The 12,385-nt window shown below is 53.2% G+C and overlaps 1 protein-coding gene across 4 annotated transcripts in view; it reads left to right on the forward strand.

Moving 5' to 3' along the window:
• Nucleotides 1-7,608, forward strand: part of MAPKAP1 (MAPK associated protein 1) — a 235,563-nt gene extending 227,955 nt beyond the window's left edge. For all 4 annotated transcript variants that reach the window (XM_068552244.1, XM_068552245.1, XM_068552247.1 and 1 more), the window contains 2 exons: nt 1,135-1,232; nt 7,063-7,608. In XM_068552244.1, coding sequence (XP_068408345.1) covers nt 1,135-1,232; nt 7,063-7,188 — 224 coding nt within the window. In that variant the 3' untranslated portion in view covers nt 7,189-7,608. The remainder of the gene's footprint in view (nt 1-1,134; nt 1,233-7,062) is intronic.
• Nucleotides 7,609-12,385: the final 4,777 nt, after the last annotated feature.

Consider the following 12,385-nt stretch of genomic DNA (forward strand, 5'->3'; position numbering starts at 1 on the left):
CTTTCTTGGAGGTCCACAGGGGTCTCCCAGAACCCAAGGACAGCATGAGCTGATAGGCCAGGGAGAGCGTCACATGGGAGTGAGGACGGCGGGCACCTATGTCTCTGCTTAGAGGAGGGAATCTGATTGGCATGTTTGGCCCAAAGGACAGGCACAGGGGGTGCGGACGCGGCTGCAGGTGGCGTGATACGGTAAGCAGGTTTCTTTGACGGGCTGAGTACTGTGTGGGAGGCCACATGAGAAGCGTGCCTAGAAATGTATCCCACGGAGGTGCCAGTTGAGCTAAAGTACCCAGCATTGGCTGATCTTTTGGAGACAGGATAATGAGAGGGGACATCCCAAGCGTGGGCAGGTGGGTATGTGCAATGCCCTGGGCTGGCATGTGGCATCTGAGGGTGGTGAAGTGAGGTGAGGCTAGACCAGGAAGCAGTCCCAGAAATGACAAGGTTGCCCTGAAGGTGGTAGGAAAGGGTTACAAAAGCATTTGGGTCTGGGGGTGGTTTGTGTGTTCAGGGGGTCAGACCCCCTGAGTCAGTCTGCTCTTTGAGGTGCCAGCTTTCCATGGCAGCCTTTAGAGCAGCCTCTCCACGCCCCCCGCCGCCCCCAGTCCACCCATCCTTCCAGGGTGGAAATGGCCGGAGGCCCTGAGCGCAGCTTCCACGCGGGATCACATGACCAGGACTCCCCCTCCCAGCAGGAGCCGGGCTATGGAGAACCTCGTAATAGCATTACTATCGGCCTTCCTCCTTCCTGTTGCTCATTTATTTGACTTTAAGCACAGTTATTTTTAGAGTAATAATTTGGACTTAATTGGCCTTCTGCCTTAAAAAATACCACCTTTTCCGTGCAATTATTATGTAGAAATAGTTCCGTAGAGCTTTCCTAATCTGGCGTCCCTGGAACACCCTCCAGAGTGGAATGGGACCTAACTGGCTGTTTGATCTGTTTTTTACTGACTGCTCTCTCCCCACCTGTGATGAGAAGGTGAACGACTCCTGGGAAGAGCTGCAGCCTTGCAGCCTCCACTTGCTCTCGCTGGAACTGAAATGACAAGGGGAGAGGAGAATATGGGGGGCCTCCCCCAAGGTAACCCACCAGAGCCCCCTCAACGCTGCCTTTTCTCTCTCCCTCTAGGTCACGCGATATTTAAACTCACGTATCTAAGCAATCACGACTATAAACACCTCTACTTTGAATCTGACGCTGCTACCGTCAATGAAATCGTGCTCAAGGTGAGTGTTCCTTCTCGGCCCAGACCCGGAGTATGCAGGACCGGCTCCCCCCCCAGCACTGCACAAGGCTCCCGGGCCGGTTTTGCAGGGTCACTGCACTGCCTACGGGTGCCTACGGGTCACCCGGCTGGTGAGCACCCAGGCCTGGGCCACACCGCAGGTCAGCTGCTCTGCACCTGCTTCAGCCAGCCAGAAGCCCCTTCAGCTTCCTCCCAGTCCCCCGATAATCCTGCTTCTTCGTGTGTTTATTCATTCTTTTTATGTACCATTTATTTCCCTCCAGCCCCACTCAGGAGCTCCTTGAGGTTCCTGGAACAGACTCTGAGGAAATTATTGTTATTGTTTGAAGACACCTTAAAGTAATCACGATAATTAACCTGTTGTAAACATACCCGGCTTGATGCTAGAATTGTCTGTTACCATATCTCAACAGTGCTCACGGAGCACCTTTTGTGTGCCAGGCTAGTACTCAGGATACTGCAGTGACAGACCCAGTCCCTGCCCTCAGCGAGCTTGTCCTCTTTCAGAGGAGACAGACGTTAAGAAAATTACAGAGAGGGACTTCCCTGGCGGCGCAGTGGTTAAGAATCCACCTGCCAACGCAGGGGACACGGGTTTGAGCCCTGGTCCCGGAAGATCCCACATGCCGCGGAGCACTTAAGCCAATGCGCCACAACTACTGAGCCTGCGCTCTAGAGCCCGCGAGCCACAACTACTGAGTCTGAGTGCCACAACGACTGAAGCCCACGCACCTAGAGCCCGTGCTCCGCAACAAGAGAAACCACTGCAATGAGAAGCCCGTGCACCACAATGAAGAGTAGCCCCTGCTCGCCGCAACTAGAGAAAAAGCCCGCACACAGCAACAAAGACCCAGTGCAGCCAATGAATAAATAAATATTTTTAAAAGACTGTTAAGTAAGTCACGAGGTGCCCCATGGATGTGTAAAGAGTAAACTGACTTGGTACAGGGAGTAGGGAGGCAGGGAGAGCTGAGCCCTGAAGGATGGATGGAAAAGCACACATTTTACCAGGTGAGGAGAGAGAAAAGACATTTCACAGAGCAGCCTGTGATGGGGCAGAGAAGCAGGGCGAGTGTGGTGTGGCTGGGAGGTTGCACCCAAGCCTGTGTGTCTGGAGCAGAGAGGTTGCAGGGGCCAAGCCACACAGAATCTTGCAAAGTGGCGTCGGACTGAGAAAAGCTCCCGTGGGGTCTCGTTGGTTCAGGAAATATGGGTCAGGGCCCGAGATTCTGTGTCTCTAAGAAGCTCTCAGGTGCTGCCCAGGATGCCGTCTGTGTACCACACTCTGAGTAGCCCTGGACTAGTGATTTTCAGACTCTTCCAAACTGAGAATCCTTTCTCTGAGCCAAATCTTATGTAGAATGACCAGACAGAGAAAACAGAACTGCTTTGGCAGAACAGGGCTTAGAGCCAGAGGGGGCTCCTCCACCCCTGGTTGTGTGTGACTCTGACCAGTCACATCACCTCCCTGGGCCTCAGTTTCTCCTCCTGTAAAATGGGGATCATGGTACCTACCCTGCCCTACCCCACCATAAGGCTAATATTAGCTGCTAGAGCAAATATTAAATGGTACGGTGAAGCTACCTAAGTGATTATTCGTTATCTTCTTAAGGGTAGGTGTCGTCAAGTAATAGTAATAAAAGTACTAAGATATACTGAGGGGTCACAAAGTGCAGGACCTGGGCCAGGCACTTTACCTGTCCTGTCTCAAGGAACCTTCACACCTCTATGATGTAGTGATATACAGTCATTCCCATTTTCTAGATGAAAACTGAGGCTCAGGAAAAAAGTAACTTAGCCAGGGTTGTGACAGGCAGAACCAGAACTTGACCCAGGTTTGGCGGATTCCAGAACTTGTGCTCCCAGGTGTGCACAGACTTAAGGAGCTGAACAGGAGATTTCGATGAAATGGAATTGTGTCACAGAAACATTTTGAGGCAAAGTCCCTCATGGCTTCAAAAGATTTTCAAAAGTAGTAGATGAGAATTAAAAGAATGAAGCTGCTAGGAGGACAGTTTAGAGCCGAGACAGAGTAGCATGACCAGTTGGATGGAAAGCAGAGGGTTCATAGACCACCCCGGATTGGAGCCCCTCGGAACAGGCAGGGGACAGTGCCCTCCTGGAGTGCCTGAAAGCAGCGAGCTAGGAGTTACCTGCCAGCGCATCCCCCGACGGCCCAGGGAGCACGTGCCGCGCTCGGGGGCCAGGTGGAGAAATATTCCATTACCCCGTCAGGGCTGGCCTTTTTTTAATTAATTATTTATTTATTTATTTATTTATTTATTTTATTTTTGGCTGCATTGGGTCTTCGTTGCTGCCTGCGGGCTTTCTCTAGTTGCAGCAAGCGGGGGCTACTCTTCGTTGCAGTGTGCGAGCTTCTCATTGCGGTGGCTTCTCTTGCTGCAGAGCACGGGCTCTAGGCTTGCGGGCTTCAGTAGTTGTGACACGCGGGCTCAGTAGTTGTGGCTCACGGGCCCAGTTGCTCTGCGGCGTGTAGGATCTTCCCAGACCAGGGCTCGAACCCGTGTCCCCTGCATTGGCAGGCGGATTCTTAACCACTGTGCCACCAGGGAAGTCCTGGCCTTTTTTTTTGTAGCCAGCATTAAAATATTCAAGAGTTCAGAAGGATTCTAGTAAAATTATAATCCTGTGTTTGACATCAAAATAATTTTCACAACAGCAGATGGATGACAGAAACACAGGTTTATGACTTCAGTGCAAGACTGTGGAAGAACAAGTGCAGAGAAATCATTTTCCAGGACCAAATGCTCCCTCGAAGCAGATGCTTTTCTGCAAAATCCCCAAGGCCTATCACCTTCCCTAAAATGTCTGTTTTCATATGAAAATGCTTGTAGAAATATTACATCATGCACAAGACTCCAGGAGAAGTCCCAGCCTGATTTATTTAGAGAGCTAATGATCGCGATCCTGATGGAAGATTAAATTTCACGTTTCCGATCTCTGATTTTTAAAGCAGTTTAAATACTTAGCCCGATCTGCCATTCCCAATGTCTTCGTGGGGCTTTGCACCAACACCAAGTGACTGAGGCCCCACTTGGTAGAAATGTTGCCATTAGAGGTTCTTCTCAGGTCGGTCTTAGACGCAAGTAATACATGTGGTGGTTCTAGAATTGAGGAGTTTCACATAAAATAAGAGCTTTAGACTGAAACTGAAAGGAGGAAATAAGGACCAGAGGCTAATGTCAAAGAAACTATTACAAGCAGGCAACTCTCCATCAAGTTATTTTTATCTCGTTGTGTTTTTCCCCATAGGACCCATTTATTGAGCACCGACTGTATACCAGACATTTTATGTACATTATCTCATTTCATCTTCGCAACTGCCCTGCCCAGTGTAGACATTATTATCCCCACTTTATAGACGAGGAAAAAGAGGCCCAAGGCCACAGAGCACATACAGGTGGAGCCTCATCCTGAACCAAGCTGAGGAGTCCCAGACCTGCCCCTTCCCACCCGAGGTGGGATTGCGCTAAGCCCTGTGTGGTCCCTCATTCTGCAGGCTTCGAGGTGAATCTCAGAGGAATCACTGGACTCTTCAAATCGGGTTCTTCTCGTGATCGAGTGATGGAGGCTGTGACTTTACTGACCATGAAAACTCCCTATATTTTTATGCCTTAAGCTGTAAAATGCATTGAAAGTGAAACACTCTATAGTGCATAAAATTGTGCAAGTTTTAAGCCACAGCATATTAACCAGCTAATGGCAGACCAAAGGGCGTTTTTATCTTCTGATTATTACATCAATCTTCCATTAAAATTATCTATGTGATTATCACAAAGCACTGAAGATAATAAATTTAGGAAATAGTTGGCCTGTTGAGGATCATTTTAAAATGCTTTTGTCAAGTTACATGTGCCAAATATACACTGAAAACAGTAGATTGGTTGAGTGTGCAAACAATCGAACCCAAAGATTGCTCTTATTAAGAATGATAAACCTCTTCTTTCCATGCATTGTCTCTAGTGTCCCAAATCGTCACCCGGCCCTGCAGGCCTCATGATTTATTGCTCTCAGCTGGTAACTTGGCGAGGCAGTGGGCCGAGCGCGTCAAGCCTTCTGTACTCACACACCAGCCTTTAACGCCTGCTGCCGGCGACTATCGGAGCAGAAAGTCTGGAGGGGACACCGTGGCAGAGCCCCAGCCCCACGCGAGGCGAGGCATCCGCACCGCCTCCCCGGAGCACCTCGGTTCTTTCTCAGTCCGCAGAGGCTTCTCCCGCTCCGGGAGCGGGACACGTGGTCCTCAGAGTACAATCAACAGAGGGGGCGGCTCGTTTCTCTAGCCAGGAATATTCAGGGTTCTAGTCATAACTTTTAGATATTTGAGGTTGAAGAGAAACAGTGTTTGTTCTCAGAAAGGCCCAGCCAGAGGGCAGTTGGGGCAGTGGAAGGAGCCAGGTCTGAGGGGGTGAGGGGGTGGGGGCCTCTGAGGAGGCCCGGGACCTGAAGAGCTGGTCCAGGTCCTGGCGCGTACTCTTTCTAGCTTTGTGACCTCGAGTAAATGACGTTATCATTCCTGTGCCTCAGTTTTCTCCTCTGTACAATGGGGATAACAATGGCAGCCATCTCCTAAGGCTGTTGTGAGGGTTAAATGACTCAATCCTTGAAAAGCACTCGGAACGCTGCTGCTGCTGCCACCGCCACCACCACCCAGCCAGGGGCTCATCCTCGCACCAGGTGCGGGTCTGATCACGGCACTGCTGCCCTTCCCTGGCTCCTCCCTGCCTCACCTTGACTGGCCCCTAAGCTTCTGCAGTTCATGGACACCCCCTTGCCGTGTTCCACTGCTGTGCCTTGATGCATGCTGATTCTCCCCACCCCTTGTATACCCCGAACTCCTATTTGTCTCTCAAAAGCCATCTCATTCATCCCCTCCACAAGCCTTCCCTGCCCCACATGTCCCCGATAGTTACTCTCCCCATTCCTTTCTGCTCCTTCTGTATCTGTTGTCACACTTGTTCTGTTGGACACTCACTAGGCCGTGAGGTCCTTGGGACAGGGACCAAGTCTTAATTTTCCCTCTGCCCCTTGAACCAAACACGGGGTGAGGCTCAGATAAGGCAGGTGGTCAGTGCCAAAGGTGACGGTGACAGTGACCGTCCAGCATGGGGGGTCTGAAAAGAGCCCAAGAGAGCCAGGTGGGAGCAGCAACGTGGGGACCTGGGAGGCAGCTGGCTGTGCATCCTGCACAGAGTTCCCACGGCACCTTTCCCGGCTTTGACCCTGACCTCTCGGTGATCCGGGCAGCTTGGTCCTCTTCTCTGAGCCTCACTTGCCTTTTTTATCAAATGAGCCGTAGCTAGTGGGGTGCTTGTGAGCATTAACATACCCCAGTTGGAACCTCTGTACCTGCTGGTGGGAGGCTGAACACAGAGCCTTGTTTTAGTTTGGTTTTCATCCCTGTGAAAGACAAGACGTCCTTGTCTTTCAGACGAGGGAAGAGGGGGCTCAGAGGAGTTATGTGCGAGCCCAGGGCTACACGGCAGGCTGGGGGCAGAACCAGGAAGCCCGGTACACAGGCTTCTGGGAGGGACCACAGGCTCTGGAATCAGAAAAGCTCCACCACTGGCTGAAAGTCCTGTACCAGCCTCGTGTCTTCTCCAGGCGTGTTTTCCCGTTGTGCAGCGGGCTCCGGTCCCAGCCTGCGGGGTTGCCGTGGTGACTGGATGCCATGCACAGGGGAACACTGGGCCCGGAGGGCGCCCAGCCCGGGGCAGGCCCTTCCCTTGCTCATCCCAGGCGAGCAGAGCAGATGGCAAGTGACTGGGCCGTGTCGTCTTGCTTTCTAGGTTAACTACATCCTGGAATCACGAGCAAGCACTGCCCGGGCTGACTATTTTGCTCAGAAACAAAGAAAACTGAACAGACGTACAAGCTTCAGCTTCCAGAAGGAAAAGAAATCAGGGCAACAATGACACCGGCCTCCCGCTTCAATCTATTGCCATAGCTCAGAGCCTGCCTGCCAGGGCCAGGTGGCCCTAGAGCCCACCCTGTGTCCTGCAGTCCTCGGGGAGGCCAGCCCCTGCCTCACGAGGACAGGGCTGCTGGGCTCTTGGGGAAGGGGGGGCACCCCCTAGAACAGAGCTGGGGACGTTGCCACGGGACCGAACCCTGAGTGGTAATGGCTTTGATTAGCAGTGCCCGGGGCCGGACGACACCGAGAGGAGCCACAAGCTGCCCAGCCATCTTCACTGCCTGACGGCCCCACCCGAAGATGTACATAGCCATGCCCAGACATGTCCTTGCAACATGATCAAATTTCTTAAACGAAGAACAAAAATGTACGGTTCTTTTTTTTTTTCTTCCTTTTAATAAACTCTTTATCATGGTTGGTATGATGGACCATTCTTTGGGGGCAGAGGATTGATTATGTCATTCTCTTTAAAATCTGTTCCCATATTGAACAGGCAGATTGGAAAAGCTATGGCTCGATTTTTCAGAAGAAATGTTTAGGATTTAGTCAATAGTTTTAACTATGCCATTTGTTTAAATGAGTGCATTGCTTTGAGGATAGTATCTTACTAAAGTTAGGAAGGGGACCGAGTGATGTGTGTCCAAGGCTGCGCCATTTTCCCCTTCAGAAGCCTCCTCTTCTCGACTCATCCCAGCACCTCTGATTTCAGGAAGGCAGGACTGCATGTAAAGCTCGGGGCTTGGGGAAGTGGGGGTCACACTGAGCTCCCAGCCGGAAGTGGTCTCTTCTGTTTCCTAAATAACAAGTCTAAGTTTCAGCTGACAGTTGGACCCGCATGTGGATTTTTCCTGGACTCGGAAGAGTCTCTGCAGTGCTATCTCCGAGGGGCCTCGGCTCCCTTTCTCCTCTCCTCACAGTGCCTGCCCCCTGGTCTGAGCAGGAAGGAAGTGCTGCTTTCACTACATCAGAGACTGCGGGGCGGGAGGAGCTGCTGCCAGGGGTCCAGCTCCCAGGGGGTGGGGGGCAAGGAATCAGGTATCTGCTGACACCACCCCTCTGGCCACACCTGATGCCTCTGTGGTCCTCGCCAGCCTCTCCAGGGTCCCTCCAGGGGTGACGTCCTTTCACACTGGCCCTGGCCAAGATGGCAGACTGAGGTTTCATTGAGGACCTGCATTTCAAAGTTTTTTAAATCATTGTACAGGAAGCGACGTGGCTGAAACAGCCTCTCACAGTTGAGGGTCCGCTTGCACAGAGGCACCTAATGAATTCCTCTTTCATTCTGATCTTTGTTCAGCCAACAGAAGCACCCTTTTCTAATGTCTTCCATTCCTACCCACCCCAGAAACAAAAGAAATATTATTTGTAGCTTGCTATCTGTATTTGAATTTTTAGCAATTTTATATTTAGATATCTTTGAAAAATGTAAATGACTAATTTGGTCATTAAATCTTGTGACATATTCAATATTAAAATAAAAATCATAAGCACCTTCTTTTACGTACTTCTTTGAATTCTTGAAATCTTGCGCACATACTGCTGAGGGTGGTGACCGCCATGAATCGCTCTGGGTGGTGACGTTTGCTGGCAGTTGACGCGGTGCCGAGCGGCTCTGAAATGTACCGTGGGCCTCCTTTAATACTGAGCAAGACAGGATGACCCTCTTCACTCAAGGGTGACTTTGAAATCATCACTTCCTTCAGTTACAAAATCAACACCATTCTCATATCCTGAAACAGCACATGTGCAATTTACATGAAACACACACTAGAAGGAATAATTTAAGGGGAGCACTAACCACTGCCCAGGTCCACCAAATATCGAGACTGTTTAAATTCAGTTTTTCCTCGGCCCCTCCCACACCCGATACCTGGATTTTAAGGTAAGACTGTGAGCACCTCTCACCTGTCTTCCCAGGGCCCAGCTTTACAAAGCAGGAGCTCAGCACACGCAGGTTACACCCAAGCGACCCAGCAGGCCCTGCCTCCACCTTCCAGCGAGTCTCCTGACCTGGCTCCAGTGTGGCCCCCACGGACCTGACGGTAACTCAGGACGGGGACTTTACCAAGTCTGGGTGGCCTGACAGGCCCTAGCAGTGGTACCTGGAGCCCTGGCCTCCGCTGGCCACTGAGCAGCCCCCATCATCTGAGGGCAGGCTGGGTGCCGGCCCCTCATAAATACGCACAGGCACAGGTGATCCCGCAGCCAGCCGCTGGCAGGTCCTGTCACTACCTCCATTCCAGGGTTGAGGACTTGGGGCTTGGAAGGGTCCCACCTTCCATCTGGGACACACTGAGAGTGACTGAACGGCAGCCGTGCTCTGAGCCTCTGGGCCCTGCCCTCTGTGGCTAGCGGCTGCAGGCCTGAGCCGGGCACTGCCTTGCTGGGCCTCGGTTTCCTCATCTATAAATGCAGGTGCAGGAGTAGGTGGTCCCTGCAGACCCTTCTAGAGAATGTCTTAAATGTCTCAGAATCACAGTGAGCCCAAACTTCCTTCCAGTGGTTTCTGTTTTCCAAAACTCGCAGGAGCTCCTCTGCATCTGAACAAGAAGCTAAGAGTTGAGGAATACTGTGAGCTCGCTTCGTCCAGCCTCCTCCCCGGAGCAGCAAACGTATGTTCCCTCCCAGGGCCTTTGGGCCTCAGCCTGCAGACCTCCAGCGACAGGGTGCACTGCCGTTCAGGTCAGTGCTTTTCCTTGTTGGCCTGTTTGGTCCCCCTTGGCCAGGACTCCCCGGGCCTGTGCTGCCAGCCCTGCGTGCCGGGTCCCTCTTCCCACCCAGCACGGCAGCTACCTCCTAACCCCTCTCCTCCCTGGTCCCCGGGACCAGTCTCCCCACTGCCTCGGGGGGCCCGTCAGCTGTGTGGAGACCACGTTGACATCCGTCTGAGTCTTCTCTCCATGGGTTAAAAAGCTGGAAGGTTGTGCCCTCCCCTGTCATGTCCTTAAAGCCTGCCAGCTGCCCCTTGAGGTCCCTGGTTCCCCAGGTGAGGGACTGGGACACGTCGGGACAGAGGGGAGCAAAGACCCAACTTGGTCATCACGATGCTCACAGTCTGGTGAGGTCAAGAGGTGGCAGGTGACCCCCAGGCCACACTGCAGCGAGCGCCATGCAAGCCCTGTGGGGACCAGCATGGGCCAGGTGAGCGCCAGGCAGAGCGACGGGCGGTGGGAGCAACGGGCGGGGTGGGGGCCTGGGGGCCTGAGGTGGGGAGGCAGCAGCCCTGCTGAGCGGGACAGTCATGGCTCTTGACGTGCTGTGGCCTCTCAGGGGAGAAGGAAGCCCCCGCCCCAGTGGCCCTGGAGAGGGGGACACTGTGGCTTCACCACCGGGCACGGCATCAACAGCTTTTGAGCTTCCCAGCTGGCGAGGATGGCGGCTGCCACGGAGGCTGAAGAAGGGGCCCCGAGACTGGGGAGGGGAGCCAGAGGTGGGAAGAAGGGGTCTGCGCCTCCGCCCCGCCACCCCCGGCCTGCTCCCCTGTACCCACATCGGCATCCCCAAGGGGCCACCACGGCCTCCATGGCAGCCCTGGCAGGACCGGCCCCCCGGCTCCTGGCACAGCTCCTGCCACCTGACTCTTGCCGGTGCTGCCAGGGCTGCTCTCTTTCTTCCAGAGGGAGGAACAGGAGGAAGAGAAGAAAAAAGCAGGGGCTTCCCCAGCTCAGGGTCAGAGCACTCAGGGTGCAGACCTGGGAGCAGCCCCCAGCCCCCCACACCCTCCCTGTGAGCCGAGCCTCCTCCTCGGGCATAAGCAGCGGCATCCGTCCCAGAGCCCCGCGGGGATCGGTCGGTCCGAGGACTGGGGGGCCCCTCCCAGGTGTGGGTCCCGATCCCAGCCCCTCCTCACCGGCCTCACTCCCTCCGGGTAAGGGGCTAACTCCTCTGTGCCGCGGGGTCCCTTCTGTACAACGGGGTGAAGACGCCAACTTGCAGGGCTGGAATCAAGACTCAGTGAGACAATATACACACAAGGCCTGGTGTGTGAACACCTGATAAACGGCCACATGATGTTGGCATCTGTCATCTTGCTTAGTCCGGTTGTGCGAACGCCATGTTCTCCCCAGTGGTGCCCCCCCTGAGAGGGGACCCAGCTGTACCGAGCTGTCTTCTCCTTGAGTTCCAGAGTCCAAATAAACTGCCGCGGCAGCGCCAAGACCAGCTTCCTCAGTGCCAGGAAGGAGGGCACACAGGCTCTGGGCCTGGGCCCTCTGCCCCAGGGACAGACGGCTTGATTTGGGGGACCTATGCTGCGAGCCTGCACCCTAAGTCCCAGAGCCAGACTCTGCGGCTCTGCCCACCCTGTCCTTCCTCACCAACTGATTCTGTGAAGCGAACACTCACTGAGTGCCCTCTTATGAGAGCAGACCCTGGGGTCGGGCAGATTGTGCTCAAATTCTAGCTCTCTCCTGGTTGGTGTGTCCTCAGATGAGCTACTTTACTTCTTTGAGCCTCAGTTTCCTCTTCTGTAAGATGGGGACAATAATACTTTCTTCAAAGGGGCCTTGTGAAGACTGGATGAGTTTACTAGGCAGGATGGCTGGGCTGCAGTGACACTAACAGCCCCAAGGCCCCAGTGGCTTTAACAGAGCACTTATTTCCCATCACACGGAGTGAGCCGTGGTCCAGCCGCCTTCGGGCTTCCACAAAGGCGCAGGTGGGAGACAGAAGGGCTGGAGAATGGGCAGCAACAATGAGATACTGTGGTTCAAAAGTGGCACATGGGGACTTCCCTGGTGGTCCAGTGGTTAAGACTTCACCTTCCAATGCAGGGGGTGCAGGTTTGATCCCTGGTCGGGGAGCTAGGATCCCACATGTCTTGCGGCCAAAAAACCAAAACATAAAACAGAAGCAATACTGTAACAAATTCAATAAAGACTTTAAAAATGGTCCACGTCAAAAAAAAAAAAAATCTTTAAAAAAACCCAAAAAAGTGGCACACGGGTCTCTTCCCACCTTCACTCACATTTCGTTGGCCAGAATCAGTCACCTGGGGGACAGAGAGGTGCGACCACCCAAGGATGGGAAGTCACAAATGTTTGGGAAACAGTCGCAACGTCTGCCACCATGAGATGACACTGTGCTTCCCAAAAGTCCCCATTCACAGGCCGCCCCAAGATAGCACCTCATCTACAGTGAAATATTTTCCCTGATACTGATCCAGGCTAGTGCTGTTCTCTATCTTAAACTTCATCCTA

Source organism: Eschrichtius robustus, chromosome 10 (assembly GCF_028021215.1).
Source record: "Eschrichtius robustus isolate mEscRob2 chromosome 10, mEscRob2.pri, whole genome shotgun sequence".
Taxonomy (NCBI): domain Eukaryota; kingdom Metazoa; phylum Chordata; class Mammalia; order Artiodactyla; family Eschrichtiidae; genus Eschrichtius; species Eschrichtius robustus.